The 20,775-nt window shown below is 34.0% G+C and overlaps 1 protein-coding gene across 2 annotated transcripts; it reads right to left on the bottom strand.

Moving 5' to 3' along the window:
- Positions 1-486: 486 nt before the first annotated feature.
- LOC134531862 (large ribosomal subunit protein eL30) lies at positions 487-20,687 on the bottom strand. 2 transcript variants are annotated; one of them, XM_063367860.1, is made up of 4 exons: positions 20,648-20,685; positions 20,504-20,548; positions 20,242-20,387; positions 487-705 (listed from the first exon to the last, which is right to left on the bottom strand). In XM_063367860.1, the coding sequence occupies exons 2-4, from the start codon at positions 20,522-20,524 to the stop codon at positions 528-530; spliced, it is 345 nt and encodes a 114-aa protein (XP_063223930.1). In that variant the 5' UTR covers positions 20,525-20,548; positions 20,648-20,685; the 3' UTR covers positions 487-527. The 2 variants fall into 2 exon arrangements, with proteins under 2 accessions (XP_063223930.1, XP_063223932.1); XM_063367862.1 differs by having other exon boundaries at positions 20,504-20,687.
- Between the last annotated feature and the right edge of the window lie 88 nt (positions 20,688-20,775).

Raw genomic sequence — 20,775 nt, 5'->3', positions numbered from 1 at the left:
TGTCACATTATTTATTCGTTGCATTTGTATTTAACACTACACAAGTACCGTTGCCATAGTGCACACACACGGAAATAAAAATTCACGTAAAAGACTAAAATCCCACTTCGAATCTATGGCTGGGCTACTTCAAATAATGCCATGATTAACTGGCATTGGTACTTCAAAACTACACAAAACACGCAGCGTTAATTCAAGGGGCGAGGGTACTTAGATTGAACTCTTGTTTGTTTTTAAACAAGATAACTTAAGTTCACATATGTTTTAAACATTGTGTGTGTGTGTGTGCATGCAGCAAAAATGGTTTCAATGCAAAGCCAACTATCACAAATATGTAAAAATATTTTTTTCTTTTCTGATTTGTGCCACCTTCACTAGGTGACCACAGACCATGTTATAGTTGAGTCAACTGCGGCAAAGAAGAATCAAGTTTTCTCGGATGAGGGACCCTACTGCTAACTGAAGTAAGAGTGAAATACGGAAAAAGAAAAACGAGAATATTTTTTATTTTCACATGAATACAGGGATTACTGCGCGTCTCCGGTGGGCATGGAGCGGATGATGTCGGAGTCTCCGGCGTCCGTGATGGACAGCGTGCACACCCGGAAGTACTTGCCGCACGCCGTGCCCAGCTCGATGTTGTTGCCGGAGTAGTGGTGCACGCCCGTCTTCGCCAGCATCGCGTAGTACTCTATCTCCGACTTCCTGCACACACCGCCACTCTCAACACCGTGCAGGCTTTCACAAGTTGCATGTTAGGCTTCTGCCTGTTCCGCTTTTTATTCAAATAAAACATCAAATTAAGTCACAAATTATTTGGGTTGTGGGAACAAAAAAGGTAATTTTTGCTACTTGTACAAACTAGTTAAAATTAATAATTTCTATATTTAACTTTACTGGATTGTGCTCATTAATGATTTCAAATTGTGATGTCCATTACAAAATTCATTACGTTTCTAATAGTTGCACAATATATCACTAAATTATTGGTGACAAACGTGAATTTTTCCGTGGAACATTATGTCTGTATACCTGAATGTTTAAGAGACTGCAGAAAAGGTGGGCTAATACATCAGGTTTGGTTTTGTACTTATGATGTTTGAATGGAAGCTACATATATTTTAATGTAAATTGTTGGCTATGATAGGTAAGTTACATTAATAAGAAATACATTATTGTTTGCAAAATGTTTATTGCTGATTTTCAGGAGATTATGTTTCTGTAAGTGCAGATTATCACAACTAAACTGAAAGGTTGGCAAACAAGGACAGGTACATAAATAATGACTAAAATATTTAATAATAAAATGAGCAAAAATACTGCTCCAGTTTTATCAGAACCAAGTGAGATAAATGAACAAAATAAATTGTATCTGCATGTAAAAATAATACCACCTTATTTAATGAATGGAGCATTAAAATATTACAATGTTTCTTTTTCTAAATCAGCTAAATTAATTAAACATGTTAATGTATTTAACCTAACATAAACTAACTTTAGTTTCTATTAGTCTTTATTTCAGAAGTATTAATTCTACTGCCTTTAACAAGATAACATATAAAATTTTGTTCCAATAAGCATCAACCAATTTTAATTAAGGTTTTTTTGCACATTGAGAAGATCACATGTAAAAGGTTGGTTGTGTTAGGTCAGCAACTGTATGCATCATTAAAACAAAGGCATTATTTCTCGTAATTTTTTTTTACTTGTTTCTAGGGAAATTGGTAGGCTACCTAGTTGTTAAATGCGTTGGAGGGAAGGACATTTGTTTGGCAGTTTGGTTAAGCAGTTTCAAAATGGCTTAAAATTTATGTAATTTTTTAATGTCATTGTTACCTAAATATTTGTGTGATTTTGATACTTTCTTTTTACCTCTATTAAAATTTGCTGGACTTCAGAATTTTATTTTTATGGCAAGGCCAAGACTCCTGGAAACTGCCTAATCATAGTTATCAAACGAACCCCAAAGAAGAATCTTTTTCTGTAGTTTAACAATTTCAAGTTGTAGTGTTGTTATCACACTGCGAATTTAATGCTTTAACAAATAACCATTGGTTTTTTGCATTAAGGGTAGGGTAATTTTCAAGATTAGAGGCTTCAGTATGAAAAATAATGACATACCTATGTGTTATATTTCAATTCTACATACCATTGTAGTGATTGTCTTGTGAGAGGGAGTGAAAGATAGTAAGATTATAATTATCTGCAAAGTTTGTACACTTCAAGTGCTGTATTCATCTACAGACATCATTAGCACCATGCTTAGGTACAGTGTTTTTTTATTTATTTTGGTACTATGTAGTTGTTTTAAGTAAAGTATTTTATTTATTGAAACACTAAAACTGGAATTTTATTGTTTTGAGGGTTACCACTATTTACACCCAATTATGGAAACAGTTTTATACTATGTTTCACGGTGTATAGTATGTAATTCCAAATTTAAAGAGATTTATTTTAGGTTACTTGCAATTACTTCCTAACATGTTTTCTATGCAAACACGTATTGAATTTGATCAAGTCATTCCCTTGCAGTAACCAATTTAAGTAGAAGTTAGGTTAGGGTAGTCACATGAGAAAAATGGTATTTTCTGGTAAATAGTTGGTGTAATATTAATATTACCTATGCTGTAAATATCATGATGTTAATTTATGTTGTGCTTTAATAGCAAATAGCATAGCAAAAACTGTTTTGCACGCGATATTGCCCTGATTGTTATCGCCGCTCCGTTGTTTTCTCGATACTAACTGCAACTTGATCTCGTGGTTCTCAAGAGATATTTAGGAATATAGCATAGTTGAGATGATTTTCAAAAAGACAGGGACTTGAATGTCAGTACATTATGGCCAGGGTCAAGACTGTTTTCTACCCTGATTTGTTTTCCATTCCAAGTGAATACTATCACAGTATTGTTTCAAAATGCAAATACAAAATATTTTTAAGTTTTAGAACCATTAGTTACACAAAATAGTAATATTACACATTTACCTTAAGTATTTGTTGTATGTATGTACTACCCAGATCCTAAGCATTTGACCCTGATGACATGATCCTGTTTACTGTAATCCCATTGTACATGATGCTTGCTGTTTTAATTTATTATATCAAAGATCCGGAGCACTTTATGATCAGGTATGATTCTGTATATACTGATCCTGTTGTAAACTATGTTTCCAGTTTTAATTTTAAAAATGTCGAAAATCCTGTACACTTAATACTTGTGGCATGACATTGTAGCAAACTTGGTAGTGTGAAACAACCGTGAAGTCAACAAATTTTTATTTTTAGCCCTTTGAAAACGAGTAAATACTGATGTAAAATTAATATGTACAATTCACTTTATAGCAAATTTAATAATTTTCCAATCAAAATCTTTCTTTTTGAATTGCTTTTACCCTTCACTTGACTTCATGGTCCCTGCCCAATTGTGAGTTTCTCAGAACCCAGTAAGAATTTGAGTAGGTACGCTATTTATGATGCAAACAAAGGAACGTCTATAATGCACAAAAAATCCATTTTCAGACTTAGTAATTCTGAAGAAGGTTAATTCTATAGGAGAGCCACTTTTGAAATAAAATAATGAAACATTCAATTGTTATATATATATATATATATATATGTGTGTGTGTGTGTGTGTGTGTGTGTATATGTATGTATGTATATATATATATATATATATATATATATATATATATATATATATATATATGTATATATATATATATATAAAGCTTCCTAACATGTTTTACCAGTTATTTACAATTTTAATGAGTGGTGTGATTGTATCACATATTAAAAATATTATGTTATTGTGAGAATGGTCACTTAATTCAGGTTAGCTACATTAAATACAGTTGATAACGTTGGATTAGCGACATTTAAAACACTTCAAAATAGTGTGGACAGTCGGATAGGATGTCAGCTACGTTAAAAATACTGTAAAATAATTTGAACAATTGGTAAGGAATTATCAATACAAGTACAGTAAGTCCTCTATTTACGTCGTACCAATTTACGTCGCTAATGTTTGAGTACTCATGTTTCAATTTAAGTTGTCGCCGATTCACAATAACGTCGTTTACAATGACCGTAAATCTTTATTTTAACCAAAACACCGTATATAATTTGTTTATAATTCTTTGTTTCCTTCGGTAGTTAATTTATGCTATGTAGCGTAAGCTACACGTTCACCGCCTTATCTTATAATACATCATGAGGGACGCTTCCTGCTCTTACGTACAGTATGTACTATATATATGTTTTTATATTTCAATAAATAAAGGTAATAAAGCAGCTGGTTAAATAACCATTCTATAAAGCTGAGAAGTACTAATTGGACTTGTTTCCCACGCTGTCGGTTGTCATTTGCTGATAAAATTGCCCGTTGTCACGTCTGTATGCCAGCGCTTCCGGCCGACCTTGGGCCGTGGTCGGCCGGTGGCATGAAACATGGCTCATTTTGCGTCGTTTCTATTTACGTCGCGGTTTTCAGGAACGTAACCCCGACGTAAACCGAGGACTTACTGTAGCTAATTAAATCTAACCAAATATACATTCAATTTGATATCAATGTAGCTAACCAACAGTTCACACAAATATTTTAAAGAAGTTTAAATGTTGCTAACATAACTTACCCACATGACAACATTATCAAATATTTTTAATGTAGCTAATCTAACCTAACCCACCAGTCTCTCGACTTTACACTATTTGCAATGTACCTATTAACATCACTCTTTAAAATTGCCAATTACTTGTAAACTACAGTAAGTCCTCTATTTACGTCGTACCGATTTACGTCGTTTCGGATTAACGTCGCTAATGCTTGAGTACTCATGTTTCAATTTGAGTTGTCGCCGATTCACAATAACGTCGTTTACAATGACCGTAAATCTTTATTTTAACCAAAACACCGTATATAATTCGTTTATAATTCTTTGTTTCCTTCGGTAGTTAATTTATGCTATGTAGCGTAAGCTACACGTTCACCGCCTTATCTCATCATACATCATGAGGGACGCTTCCTGCTCTCCGCTGCTTTATATTTCAATCAATAAAGGTAATAAAGCAGCTGGTTAAATAACCATTCTATAAAGCTGAGAAGTACTAGTTGGACTTGTTTCCCACGCTGTCGGTTGTCATTTGCTGATAAAATTGCCCGTTGTCACGTCTGTATGCCAGCGCTTCCGGCCGACCTTGGGCCGTGGCCGGCCGGTGGCATGAAACATGGCTCATTTTGCGTCGTTTCTATTTACGTCGCGGTTTTCAGGAACGTAACCCCGACGTAAACCGAGGACTTACTGTACTTCAAGTATCACAACACTATTTTAGCTAATGATTGGAAAATATATTGAAGTAAAATGAATCATTTTTAAAATGTTATTTAAATTTTTACAGAAGTGTTCAAACAATTGGTTAGGAATTACCAATATAATATGTAGCTAACATAACCAAACGTACTTACTATTTTAAAGCATTTTTAATGTACCTAACAATCTGTTCACACACTTTTATTACAAAACATAACCAACTATCCATACTATTATAAAGTATTTTTAGGGCCAGTTTTATAACCTTAGATGAGGGTTGGAAACAAACCAGGTTTAAAAAAAAAAATAACCTGGATTTATATGGTTTAAACAAGGCTTATTTTATATTAGTTATTTTGGTTCACAGCATGTTCAAATGAAAACCAAACTACATCCCACTTTCAGCCACTCATGTTGAACCAGAATAGTTACATCAAAGATCCTAAGTCCAGCAAATAAATATGTAGTGTAGCGGTATTTGCAAAAAAAGATGTTAAAAATCCAAAAATTATTTTATTATATGCTCTTTCACTTCCTCTTTTCATTAAACCTGGCGGGGATAAGAAATTCCAAATACTTTAGGAGACATCGAATTTTTTAATTTTCATAGTTGGGCGATATTTGTTAAAAAAAATTTTAAAATTCCAAAAATACTTTTATTCTATGCTCTTTAACTTCCTCTTTTCATTAAACCCGGCGGAGATAAGAAATTCCAAATACTTTAGGAGATATCGAAATTTTTAATTTTCAACACAATACCTGTGCATTAATGCGGCCTAAACCATTGTTTCTTGTTTACGAGTATGAATTTTTTTCTCTCGTGACATAGGTGAAAAACTACATCATTTTCTACTAATGGCAAAGGAATTGTACCCGCCTCTAACTTAGGTGAGTTTTTAACATTTCAAATTTTAATGTTTTATTTGTTATTTGGATATTGTTGCGCAAGTAATAAGTAAAAAAAAATTATGTGAGTTCCTACTGTTCATCTTTGTCCCGGTTTGTTTTGTCAGGTCAGTTACATTATAATTACTTTAAAACTAAACAACCATTAAAATTAATTCACATTATTTTTAATGTCCACTTAGTTTGAAAGTATTTATAATGTAACTGACCTGACCTAATCGAACATTTTAATTAATTAGGCATTCACGAACACACGGTAAAATAAAAATATTGCGGCAGTCGAATGATTGCACAGGTCTTGTATTGCAAAATAAGAACGGCGATAGCTCCTAAAGTATTTGGAATTTCTTATCTCCGCCGGGTTTAATGAAAATAGGAAGTGAAAGAGCATATAAAAAAGTATTTTCGGATTTTTAACAATTTCTTTTCGCAAATACCGCTACACTACATATTTACCGTCCAGCAAATCTGCACATCTGACTGGGAATTTACCACAGGAAGTCTCAGGGATTTCCAATAAAATAGGAATTTTTTTAAATAATAAATTTATTTTTTCTCTTCTTTTACACGTTAGAATAAAATTTACTAATTAATTTAATTTTTGAGGATTATTTAGCTGGGTTTAATTTACAACTTATTCAGTTAATTTAATGAGCCAACCCTGCCTTATATTAAACTTACGGCAAAAATTAAAATGCAAGATAGCTCTTATTTTTGTCTTACGCCCACTAGTTAACATCTCATTCTGAGATATACCTTCGGTTAAAGTTAACGACGGAGCTGGTTAACCTGGAATTAATAAGCATCAGAAAAAAAAGGTGATATAGCAGGCTAGTTGTATACTGTAATAGTGAGGATGACTATTTGGGAAATTCCAATGGAGTTTAATGCAGGATTAGATGAACTAATTTAATACTGCACACAAAATTTTTCTCCTCCCATTTATAAAAGTTTGGTTAAAAATTGTGTCATATGATAACCTAGGTAGGCCTACCGCTGAGTTTTATATTATATATGTCTTTAACTAATCCCAAAGGAAACAAACAGTAATAAAACTCACATCTACACGTACATGTACATGGAAACGGTGCCACATAAAGCGATGGGCATGTAGAGGGAAGAGAAGGGGCAAAGAGTGAGATGCATAGGCCATCAGTGATGATGGGGTCGGACACACTACAGACGAGGAAGTTTATTAGGGTGACAATGGGGCGAGGGGGGCTGGGGGATGCTGTGAGACAGGTTGAACAATGGGGGGTATAGAGAAGGGATCATGGGTGGAGGAAATTGTGAAATAAGAAGGAATTATGCTTGTAGGTTCAAAATAAAAAAAATCCTTTTTATTCGACTTACGTTCATAATTCATTTCTTTATGACAATATATTTTTTTACATAAAGGATCCTCCGACGTACTGAATAAAACAGCAAGCATCATGTACCACAGGATCAAGTCATCAGAATCTATCGCCATACTGAATTAAAACAGCAAGCATCGTGTACCACCAAGCCTTCAGGATCCAGGGATAAACTTCAATATATGAAATAAAAGAATTAGCATATTTTTAATTCTCCATACTTGGCTACAGTTCTGCTAAAAAAAAGATACATGATTGTGGGTAAACAATGGCAGTGTGAAAACACAGGAATTGTAATGTAAGCTTTTAACTGATATTTTTCACGAACCAGTAGGAATTAAGAAACAACATTGTCAGAGTAAATTTAGAGACATCTCTAGTACTTGAAAAACAAATTTTCTGTTTTTATTTATATTTTGTACCCTGAAGCCGCTAGGCCTATGTCCGATGCTGGTATAGTAATTTAAACCAAAAAATATTATTTTTCACGAACCGTAGGAATTGAAAAACCATCTCTTCAGCATAAATTTTTAGATATGTGTAGTGTGTGAAAAAGATGTTTTCAATTTTTTTCTTTCCGTGATAAAAACCAGCACCGTCCGATAATTACCAAATATATATTATTTCAAAAATGGGAAAGAACCAGTGGCGAGGCGTGAGGTTTACATGAGGGGAAGCAATAACTCCGTTCACACCAAAACATGATGAGGATGGGGCGGGGGGGCCTGGGGGCCCTCCGCCGGGAAAATATGGATTTCAAGGTACAAAATGGTGCTATTTAAGTAGTTTTCTTAACTGAACATTGACTATTCCACAGATAGAAAAATCAACATTTTTTTAAATACATTATTTTTGAAAAATAATGATTGACTTACATTATTCTGATAGTAAAATACCTACTCTACATTACTTATATACTAAGTGGGAGTGTAGTATCATCGTACGCCCACAAATCCCCCACGCACTGCCAGCCAACAGCCCGCGGGAGAGATGTGCGCGCCCCGAGAGACGACCGCCGACTGAAACGCGACATCGCCACCTGCCGTGCCGAACTGTACCGGACATAGCCGAAGCAGTCGGCGGAAAAATTCCACCGTCTGCTTCGGCCATGTTCGCTCCAGTTCGGCAAGAAAGCGTTACCTTCATAGCTTCTACCGCGTATTTTTCCAGCCAATCCCCTCCCTGAACCTTTGTACCATGCCACCCCCCTTCCGAAAGGAAACTACTACGGCAGCCTTCCTGCTGAAAGCGATCCTACCAGCGCTTCTAAACCTAGCAACGCTTCTAAAACAGCATGTTTTTGTGTCAACGAGTTCTTTTTTTATAGCGCACAGCGCACAGTATTGGGTCCCAAGAAGATAGTGTAAAAAATACGTACACCTAACTGCACGAGCCAAAGTAAAATACTATTCTGAATAAAATATTTATTTAAAAAATACAATGTCTGGAAACTGCCTGGGCAAGCACTGCTTGCCTTGCTTGCCCTGACGAGACGCCACTGGAAAGAACACAGTAACAGCAGGCACCGAACCCGAAATATAATTCTGCATATACTCCTGGCTTGAACATGTTCCCCCAACCTACCACTGAGGATAAGTTAGATTCGAATCTCAGATTCATTTCTAAATGTATCCCATAATTGTAGTAACGTACGATAAAAACGTATCAAAGCTAAACAATGACTTGGTGCAAGAACGACACATATAAACCAAAGTTGAAAATGTTATTTTAAATAAATTAAATAAGTATAGAACCCTTGTAAGAGGTTTATATGTACATAAAAACGGGAAAAATTATAAATCAATTAAAAAATCTTAGGTGAATAATTAAAAAACAAGCCGGACTACGTTATTCTGGAATACTACACCTTAACGAATGTATATGTGAGAGTAATACCCCCTATCAGATTCGGGGTGACAAGATTAAGTTTTTTAATTACAATTTTATTCATAAAAGTATGCAATCATTTCATCAATGTTTTGTTATGACGTTGTCACATTAAACTATCGTCTGTTAAGTTCTTTAAAGGGCGCCACACACGATCAGTCCAAACTGACAGTTTGGACTTTACAGTCGGAACTGAACAGCCAGAACTGCCGTGTGTGTGCAAGGACGTTGGACTGAACAGTTTGAACTGATGGACTGACGGACTGATAACTTTCCATCAAATCGGACTGTGAGCTCGAAAGCCCACAGTCAGAACTGCAGTGAGGGGGTATAGACATTCCGTCAGTCCAAACTGTCAGTCCAAGCAATCAGTCCATTTAATCAACAGCTGAGCTTCGTAGCAGACGTCTTTGTTTATATAATCTTTGTTTGCTTTAGTTCTAGGTTTGTGTCATAGAAAAGGGGGAGACAATGTGACGACACAGATGGTTTTACGCTGGTACAGCACACACGTAAAGCCAAGTCAACAAGCCATCCGGAAATGAAGCGTGAACTGGTCATGAAAAAAACACCCATGAAAGTGGGCATTAGAAATATATCCTCATTAAAAATGATTCCCAAACCTATTTATAAAAAAACGAAGGCACTTTTTATAACTAGGTTTGATCCGACCGTGCAAGAACAAGACATCATTGATTACATATCTAATGAACTGAACTTATCCCAAGTTAAAGTAACTAAACTCAAAACTAAATTCAACTCCTACGCATCTTTCCACATCTCCGTGCTGGAAGAGGACTTTTCTAGAATAAATAACATTGTATTTTGGTCAAACGGCTGCTTGTTAAGCCCCTTCTACGGCAAACTACATCATGATCAAATTCTAAACAACAACTCTGCATCTGAAGAACCCATCATCAGGCCTAGTGCATCCACTTCCACATCCACCTCTACTTCTATTTCCGCATCCACATCTACTTCAATCTTGGTGCCTGGAGGAGCATCTTAATCTCCACCTGTGAAACAGTTTCTTGAAGAATATTCAGTTGCGTATCAAAAAGTGAGAGGTTTACGAACCAAATCTATTGAATTTCAGGAAAACCTAATTAGTTCACATTTTGATATTATTTGTTTAACTGAAACATGGTTTAACAAAAATAATATAAACTCTCACTATTTTACAGACCGTTATTTAGTTTTTAGAGACGATAGAAACTCACAACTGACAATGAAGAATAGAGGCGGAGGTGTCTTATCTGCCATCAATAAGCATAAATTCTTATCAGTGCATCCTTTGTATGATTACGTTTTCCCCGGCATCGAAGCTGTCTGATTAAAAATAAAACTAACGCCTACGAAATCATTAATACTTGGTACTATCTATTTACCTCCAGATATCACACCTAATATTTACCTGAATTATTTTGAAGCCTTGGAAGATAAACTGCTAGTCTGTTGTGATGATATATTGATTCTTGGTGATTTTAATGTGCCTGGCATTGACTGGTCTAATTCTAATCCTGATAACATTATACACTCACATGTCAAATCTAAAGCCAGTTACCTACTGAATTTCACATCCAGTCTTGGTTTATCACAATTTAATTGTACCCAACCAGCTATAAATCTCTTAGATCTGTGTCTTTCTAATCTTCCTCATTGTTTGGTATCACATTCTGCTGATATCCTTATCAAAGAAGATATATTCCATCCCGCTTTAAATATTAACATCATGTTAGAAACATGTCACAATAATATTAATCCCTCTTCTGTGTTCAGAAATTACAAAAAAGGGAATTATCTTGGTCTTTACAACTCTATTAATGACTGTGACTGGTCATACTTTTATAGTTCTACTGATGTTAATGATCTCTTGGATCAACTAACAACTTGTATTTCTGAAAAAATTGATACTTATATACCTCTTTCTATTAAAAAAAAATCTAAATATCCCCTTTGGTTTTCCAACGAATTAATAAGTGTTCTTAAATCTAAAAAACATTTTCACAAGTTGTACAAAAGAAATAATAATCTATTCTACTATGAAAAGTTCTCTCATTTTAGAAAATCTGTGAAATCTCTAATTAAACGCGACAAAATCCACTGGACTCAATCGACAAACAACAATATCAAGAAAAACCCTAAAGGTTTCTGGAGATATGTTAAATTAATGAAAGATGGTTACTATGAACAACTTTCCCTTAAAGTAAATGGGGTTATATCTAATGATCCGAATGTGGTAACGAATGTGTTTGCTCAGTATTTCTCTAGTGTATATGTAACCCCAATTACTTCTCCCCCAATAACTACATCGGTCATGTCTGTTGAGACTATAGCTGTGCCTAAAATTTCTGAAAGTCTAATACTTTGGGCAATTAAGGACTTAAAATCAACTAAATCCTCAGGTCCTGATGGCATTCCCAATTTTATTCTTAAAGGCTGTGCCCATCTTTTAGTACCTCTACTTTATCACATTTTTAACACCAGTCTGCAAACGAATATATTTCACAATAATTGGAAAATAGCAAAAATGATTCCTATTCATAAAAATGGTTCAAAATTAGACGTCTCAAACTACAGGCCAATATCATTACTTAATGGGTTCTCCAAAATTTTTGAAAAAATTATAGCTAAATTTTTAAATTTTCAACTTAGTAATACTCTCACCAATAATCAACATGGTTTCAGGTCTGGTATGTCTACTACCACTAATCTTCTTACCTTTCTTAATCCTGTATATAATATAGTTACAAATAGGGGTCAGGCCGAAGCCTGTTACTTCGACTTGGCTAAAGCCTTTGATACTGTAAACCATTCCTTACTTCTTATTAAATTATCCCATTTTGGTCTCTGTGGAAACTATATCAATTGGTTCTCAAGCTACCTATCCAACAGAAGTTTTTTTGTATCGATCAACAATCATAGATCTTCTCAGTATAATGTGTGTTCTGGTGTTCCCCAGGGAGGTACTCTTTCACCTCTTCTCTTTAATATATTTATTAATGACATTACACAAGTACTTTGCTACTCTACTGGAATTCTTTTTGCCGATGACCTAAAAATTTATAAAATTATTTATTCCTTAGAGGATTGTGAATTATTACAAGAAGATATTATTAAAGTTAATAATTGGTGTCTAAGAAACTTGGTCAAACTCAACAAAGATAAAACCAAGGTTATATCGTTCACTAGGAAATACCATCCGATTAAATATTCATACAAATTAGCGAATTCTATCATCTCTCAAGCCCACTACACAAAGGATCTCGGTATCATCCTTGATTCAAAACTATATTTCCATAAACATGTAGATTACATATATTCCTATGCACGAAGAACTCTAGCGCTTATAAAATTTATTACTTCTTATGCAACCAACTCAGACTCACTTATCTCTCTTTACATGGCACTTATAAGATCAAAATTAGAATATGGTTCTGTTATCTGGAATGGCATCAACTTAACAGATACTGAAAAAATTGAAAGTATTCAAAATAAAGTTATAGATTTAATTATTACAAGGAACCTCCCACGCCCCAATTGGACACCTCTGGTAGACCGTAGGGCCTATCTTGATGCTCTTTTTGTTCATAATTGTTACATTCATAAATTCAGATGCCCTTATCTTCTTGAAAATACTGCCTTAAGAATTCCTCAATTCAATTCCCGCTTACGCTCTACTCTGTGTACTCTTATTACTAATAATGATATTATTTATAGACTTATAACAAATTACAATAATATATATTTGAATTCCAACAATGTTTAATTATATATATTCTGATTTATGTCTGTCATTGCTATATTATTTTTCCTTCAATATCTCTTAACATTTAATAATTTGATTTTACCTGTATTAATTATGTCTGCATTTGTTTTTTTTATTTTTGTTAATGACCTAGTTGTTATTGTTCTTATTTCTATATATCTTTGTCTGTCTTGTTTATATATTTGTGTTTCTGTGTTGTTATAAGCTTTTTATTTTTTTGTTTTCTGTATTTTGTATTTTAGTTTTTTTTTTTTTTTCGTGCCCACCATAAAAGTGTTTTAGCTGTCGGTGGGCATGTCATAAATACAAATAAATAAATAAAAATAAATATAGTTTGTGTTTACTGTGAAATAGATTTATTACTCTGAAATGGCTTCGAGGGTCAAAAGATTTTCTTGCTAATTTTATAGAGTTGTGGCGTGAACATGAATGTTTGTGGAACATCAAAAGTAAAGATTACCACAAAATTAAAAAGAATACTGCTTATGCAATTCTCGTCGAGCGAGTAAAAACCATCGAGCCCAAGGCAAGCAAAGAAACTGTAACAAAAAAAAATCAACTCTTTGAGGAGCGCATTTCGCAAATCCCACAAAAAGGTTGTACAATCCAAAAAAAGTGGTTCAGGAAGTGACTATGTTTTAGTACCTAAGTTGTGGTACTATTATCTTTTGATCTTTTTGACTGACCAAGAAATTCCATTGGATGCATCTTCAAATCTGAACGACAGATTGTGAGGTAAGGAAGCACAAGTATTTTTTTTTGACGTGACGTCTAATAAATCGATGAACGCCGGCTGCACGAACGAAAATGTCCCGCTACGCACATTGTTCCGTTACGCACATTGTCCCGTTACACTCATTGTCCCATTATGCTCATTGTCCCGTTACACTCATTGTACGCTTTCACCGCATCTATCTCTCTTCCACTCGATTGGAACAACCACCGATTTGACTTTTTCAAGGCACATTAAACTTGAAACACTCCAATTCGTTTCCTACTTTTCCTATCATCGTCCTATCATTAATATAATAACACAGATTGGAAGAAGTTAAATAGCAAACATGTATAAAAGTTATAGTTAAAATAATCTTTGTTAAAGTAATAAACATATTTGAATTAATGAGTGCAAATAAAAGTAAATTTACCAATTAAATTGTAGATTTCATTTCACTCCTTCTTTGTATCCATACAAAATAGTGACAATTCAATAAAAATGATTCAATATTATTCATAAAAGTATGCAAGCATTTCAATAATGTTTTGTTATGACGTCACGTTAAACTTTCGTCCGTAAACCGACTTTACAGACCATTTTTTGACGTGACGTCTAATAAATTGATGAATGCCGGCTGCATGCATGAAAAAGTGTCCCACTACGGATGTGTCCTGTTTGCTCATTGTACGCATGTGTGGCATCTCTCTTCCACTCGATTGGAACAACCATCTATTTGACTTTTCAATCATATTTTTGTCGTTTGAATTATTAATATTATGTAATTTAACGATCGTCCACCGATTTTCAGCACAATCAGTACTGTTATTTAAAAGTAATGTTGAATATTCAAATATGTTTTGAACCAATAATGGTGTTTTACAGTTACACATAATAATTCAAATTACACCCAGGATATTTTGTACAATGTTTTAAAAAATATTGTAACACATAAATAAGTTTGGTGTATTTGGGATGCGTATTTGTTATAAAATCGAGTTATAAAAACGAAATAATATTATTCCCCTACTGTGAACAAAATATTTATAAATATATATATAACATCTGAAACAATGATTTCTCAAGTATGGCCTCGTGGCCGTGCGGTGATCGTCGCTAACATCAAATCCAAAGGTTGTCGGTTCGAATCCCGGCCGCTGTGTATTTTTTTTTGTACTTGTAAAAATAAATACGGCACACTCAACATTTCAAAAATAATAAATATATTTTAATTAATGAATGCAAATAAAAGTAAATTTATTAATTAAATTGTACATTTCATTTCACTCCTTTGTATCCATACAAAATAGTGATAATTCAATAAAAATGATTTAATTTTATTCATAAAAGTATGCAGAGGTAGATTTTATCATACAAAAGATAGAAAATTAAAAAAAAATTTCTTCCTCAAAGTTAATACCTAAATGGTTTGGTTGCAAAAACCTATTACGGCTCAGTCTCAGGCCGAATATGAACGACTTTACAGACAACCAATTTTTTCTATTTTGTATTTTATTTGATGATATTACCACTTCATATTTAATACATACCTATTATGAATTTGATTCATTTCCGAAACAGTGCATATCATTGTACACTTTGCTAATCTACGTTTGCAAAATAATGTAAGGCCTGTTATTTTCACCGGAAATGTATTTGTAAATTAACATTGTCACAAGCTGTTTGTGCAAGACGTAAATATTTAAACTCATGAATTGTCCATATACGATGTTTTTACTGCTAACCTAGCCAACTATGGTACTAGGTTTTGTGGTGATGTTAGGTGGGTGTCACTCATAATTATAAGTCTACATAATTTAATGTCCGAAAATAATTTGCTGTCTTTAATACAGTAACCCATATATCATGTACATTTCGGTCATGAAAGGATGCAATACAAAAAGAAGTAAATTTTTTTATACAATGTTATTATAAGACACACAGCATTTTAAACTACAGTAACAAGAAAGCCATGCTACGATACATCACATCGCTCAAGATGCAAATTTCTCCTGCCATGGAACTCGACCACCACCATTAAAGTACTCAAGAAATAAATTTCTTGTTTCTGTAGCAGCACTGCCTGCACTGCTTTCACATTGATTCTGTTGCAACCCAAGGACGATAGTGCCAGTTTCTTCAGACACAGTATCAAAACATTCAGGAGGGGTATTGGTAGATGCTGATTTGGTACGCAAAAAACTGTGCAGCGCACAACATGCTAACACAACTGTCTTTATTTTCAAGCCTAAGTGAATAGGTTTCTGGAAAACAGCAAACCTTGCAGTCATAATGCCAAAAACATTTTCTATGATTCTTCGCCCATGTGAAAATCTGTAGTTGCATTCTCTCCTTTCTTGAGAAAGTTGCCTTGCTGAAAATGGTTTCATCAGTTCTTCCCTAGGAGGGAATGCTTCATCTCCTATGAAAACATACGGGAGCTTGTAATTGTCCACAAAAGAAGGCTCTGGCATACATAAACTTCCACTTGTCAGTTTCTCGTATATGTCACTGTAGGAAAGAACACCCCCATCAGAAACTCTGCCAATTGTTCCAAAAGCGAAATATATAAGTCTGTAATCAGAGTCAGCAATCCCCAGAAGAACTTGGCTATTGAAACCTTTGTAATTATAGAAATACTATCCAGAATTAGGTGGTGGGACAATGGCAACATGCTTGCCATTTATTGCCCCAATGCAATGGGGAAAGTTCCATCGGTTTTGGAAGCCCTGTGCGATTTCTTTCCATTCTTCCTCACACAAAGGAAAATGGAAACAGAAAACATATCCTATATGGTACATAATATGACAAAGTTAGAAAACTATGTTTTATATAATTAAATATGCATATTTATATAATTATTTTATCTTTTTATAGGATGAAGTTATGGACAATAATTCAAGTACATGTTCATTGGAATCCACCGCTACCACCTCGGGTGTACAACAACAGATCACACCTGGGGAGTGCAGATCACTTAGTAGTGACGAACAAGGAAAAAAAACCCTCTATCAAAACGACCAAGAAAGCAAGACGAATCAGACAGGATCCTAACATTGGTGGGGGAAAGATTAGAAAAAGCAAAACACGAGGATGAGCATGATGTTTTCGGCAAAAATATTGCTGCAAAACTTCGCATACTACAACCTTCGCAAAGAATTTTTGCCGAAAAGATAATTAACGATGCCATATTGGAGGCCCATCTGGGAAATTTAAATAGAGGCAGCCAAATTGTTTTGTTCCAGGATCCAAACACATCCTACCAGATGTTTCAGAGTCAGTTTACACCACCTGGTCCTGTTCTTGAAGGTCCCCAGGTAGAAATTGTGGACGTACAGGATAGCTTGTGCTTTTAAATCATGAGTGTTGTGTAAATATTTCATTTTTTGTGTGTGTGTGTGTGTGTATATATATCAATGTATTTTTATCACTTTTTTTTAAATAATATATGTATGCATTTTTAGTTTCAAGGTAAATAAAAGTTCTAATGAAATACTGTCATTTCAGTTATTATGATAGCGTGTAAATTCTTTAACGAATTTCTAATCTAGTGATCTTTTAAAAAAATTAAATAACTAATTACTTTTTTATTGTTCAGTCAATATGTACTAAGATGGTAGTCTAGTGGTAATTAAATAGCAGTCAATTATTGCTAAAGACAATAATTGTTATACTCTTGTGTGCACATTTGCTTATGTGTATGTTGCTGCTGAACATGGGTAAAACAGAGCATATTTTAGTGGTTTGGAAAACATTTGCATTAAACTAAGACAAATTACATGTATAAAGAGCTTTTCAGTGCCAATTAATTTAAATGGATCTCGTAACAAAGTTTCAATAATTTTGGGAACAAATAATTTAGTCTCTGGCTTAAACTAATCGGTAAATATGTAGTTGAGCGGTATTTGTGAAAAAAAAAAAAAATGTTAAAAGTTCGAAAATACCTTTATTAGACGCTCTTCAACTTCCTCTTTTCATTAAAAGCGGCGGAGGTAAGAAATTCCAAATACTTTAGGAGATATCGAATTTTTAAATTTCATCATATGTAGTTGAGCGGTATTTGCGAAAAAAAATGTTTAAAGTCCGAAAATACCTTTATTAGATGCTCTTCAACTTCCTATTTTCATTAAAAGCGGCGGAAATAAGAAATTCCAAATACTTTAGGAGATATCGCCGTTCTTATTTTGCATACAAAGCCTATGTTTATCATTCGACCGTCGCCATTTTTTTTATTTTGCCGTGTGTTTGTGAATGCCTAATTAATGAAAATGGTCGATTAGGTCAGGTCAGTTACATTATAAATACTTTGAAACTAAGCGTACATTAAAAATAATATGAATTTATTTCAATGGTTCTTTAGTTTTAAAGTATTTATAATGTAACTGACCTGACCTAACAAACCGGGACAAAGGATGAACAGTAACAACTCACGTAAAATTTTTTGATACTTATTACTTGCGCAACAATAAAAAATAAGACTTTAAAATTAGAAACGTTAAAAACTCGCTGACGTTGGAGGCGGTAATTAAACACAGTTTTAAAACAATAAATGAACTAAATAATCACGTATTGGTTCATTTGAATTCTGGCCTATCACGATCAATCACGTGACATCATTATCCAATAAAAAAATAGATACTCGTAAACAAGAAACAATGCAGAATGCCACATGAATGCACTGGTATAATTGTGATGAAATTTAAAAATTCGATATCTCCTAAAGTATTTGGAATTTCTTATCTCTGCCGCTTTTAATGAAAAGAGGAAGTTGAAGAGCATTTACTAAAGGTATTTTCGGATTTTTAACATTTTTTTTCGCAAATACCGCTCAACTACATATGATGAAATTTAAAAATTTGATATCTCCGAAAGTATTTGGATTTTCTTACCTCCACCGCTTTTAATGAAAAGAGGAAGTTAAAGAGCATAGAATAAAAGTATTTTCGGATTTTTAACTTTTTTTTTTCGCAAATAACGCCCAACTACATATTTACCAACTAATCATCTGGGCATTACAATGACGATTGGGAACACGGTTGAATTTGCATGTGTTCCTTAGTTTAAGATTCACTCCATTAACTGAATTATGTACACTCAAAGCCACAATATTTCAATCACCTTGCAAAATTCTTTCTTGATAACTTTGTAGATGGCAATGCAGGTCTCCTCAATAATGCCTCCCAAAGCTTGAGGGGATATTACTGTTGAGAACTTCAAGTCTTCAAGAGATCTACCTGTCGCAAGAAATCTTAATGTAGCAGTTAGTCGTTCATGAGGTGATATGGCATCCCTCATATTCGTATTTTTCTTTTCATTGAAGGGAGAAACCATGCGCAAAAGTTCAAGATATGTTTATTCGTTCATACGCAAATATTTTTGCCAGTCTTTTGGATAAAATCTCAACTCCTGCAGTATATTTATATGAGAATACTGTCCTCGCTTTGCTAACCATTCCTTCACCCAACACTTCCTTTTCACTGTGCATTTCTTTTTTTTTTTTAATTACAAGTGTAACTACAACAATACATCTGTTTCTTCCATTTCTACAACGAACCGATACACCCAATAGTAACCACAAGACTGATTGTGTGTGGGGAAAGCTTCAGTTCAGTCTAAACTGTCAGTTCGGACTGTTCAGTCTAAACTGTCAGTTCGGACTGTTCAGTCTAAACTGTCAGTTCGGACTGTTCAGTCCGAACTGAGCGCATGGACTGATAGTGTGTGCAGACAGCCTCAGTTCATTCCAAACTGTCAGTTCCGACTGAACAGTCCGAACTGATGGTTTGGACTGAAGTGTGTGGGGGCCTTCAGGTGTAGTATTCCAGAACAACGTAGCCCAGCTTGTTTTTTAATTATTCGCCTGAGATTTTTTAATTGATTTAAATTTTTTCCCGTTTTTATGTAGGTACATATAAACCTCTTACAAGGGTTATATACTTATTTAATTTATTTAAAATAACATTTTAAACTTTGGTTTACATATGTCGTTCAAGCACCAAGTCATTGTTTAGCTTTGATACGTTTTTATCGTACGCTACTACAATTATGGGATACTTTTAAAACGAATCTGAGTTTCGAATCTAACTTATCCTCAGTCAACCTACCCCCTACCACCTACCCCCAACCCTACACGAATTAAAATGTAATAATTAATTTGCTTAAGTAGGCAAGCATAAACATTCAACATATATATTCATCGAACGTAAGGGTATGAACGTATTAAGAAATAAAACACTGGTACCAGAATAGATAATGTCAAATATTATTATTTATTTTTTAGGAGAGCCCCCATAGAAATTACTCACCTCAAAGGCGGTGTATTGTTTGCAATGATGACAAGTTTTGCTTTTCCTTGTCGTAACGTCTTAAGGGTTTGTTTGTATCCGAGAACGTACTTCCCGGACTTCATAACAAGCGCCAATCGAGAGTTGATACTCTCCATCGCTTTTTTCTATAATAAACACATGGGAACAAATGTTAATCAAGCCAAATAAAATAACCTGATAAATCATTGTACTACAACTCTGTCCACTAGAGTACACGTGCTTGCGCTAAAATGACACATACCTGCTTCTTTTGAACCACCATTTTGAATGTATCTGCTAACAGCCCCTGTCAAAAGTAAAAATTTTTAATATTAAAATATAATTCAAATCGTCTACATATACATCGAACAATTTCAATTTCATTAGCACTTTTCACCAGACTTACGTAAAAAAATATCAACACAAAGGAGGAAGCCACCAAAGATAGCAGCCGGAAATGCGGTTCAGAAAGAAAAAGGTCGTAAACAAATTGAAAATAATATATTGTTCTACTCTATGCTAGTTTTAAAGTTA

The sequence above is a fragment of the Bacillus rossius genome, chromosome 5, assembly GCF_032445375.1.
Source record: "Bacillus rossius redtenbacheri isolate Brsri chromosome 5, Brsri_v3, whole genome shotgun sequence".
Classification (NCBI taxonomy): Eukaryota; Metazoa; Arthropoda; class Insecta; order Phasmatodea; family Bacillidae; genus Bacillus; species Bacillus rossius.
The sequence above is the reverse complement of the archived record's forward strand: the minus strand, read 5'-3'. Positions and strand labels throughout refer to the sequence as shown.

Coding starts and splice junctions, on each gene's coding strand:
- LOC134531862 (XM_063367862.1), bottom strand. CDS start 20,524: ATGGTGGTTCAAAAGAAGCAG. Junction 20,388..20,503: donor TGGTGGTTCAAAAGAAGCAG/GTATGTGTCATT, acceptor TGTTTATTATAG/AAAAAAGCGATGGAGAGTAT. Junction 706..20,241: donor AACAATACACCGCCTTTGAG/GTGAGTAATTTC, acceptor CGGTGTGTGCAG/GAAGTCGGAGATAGAGTACT.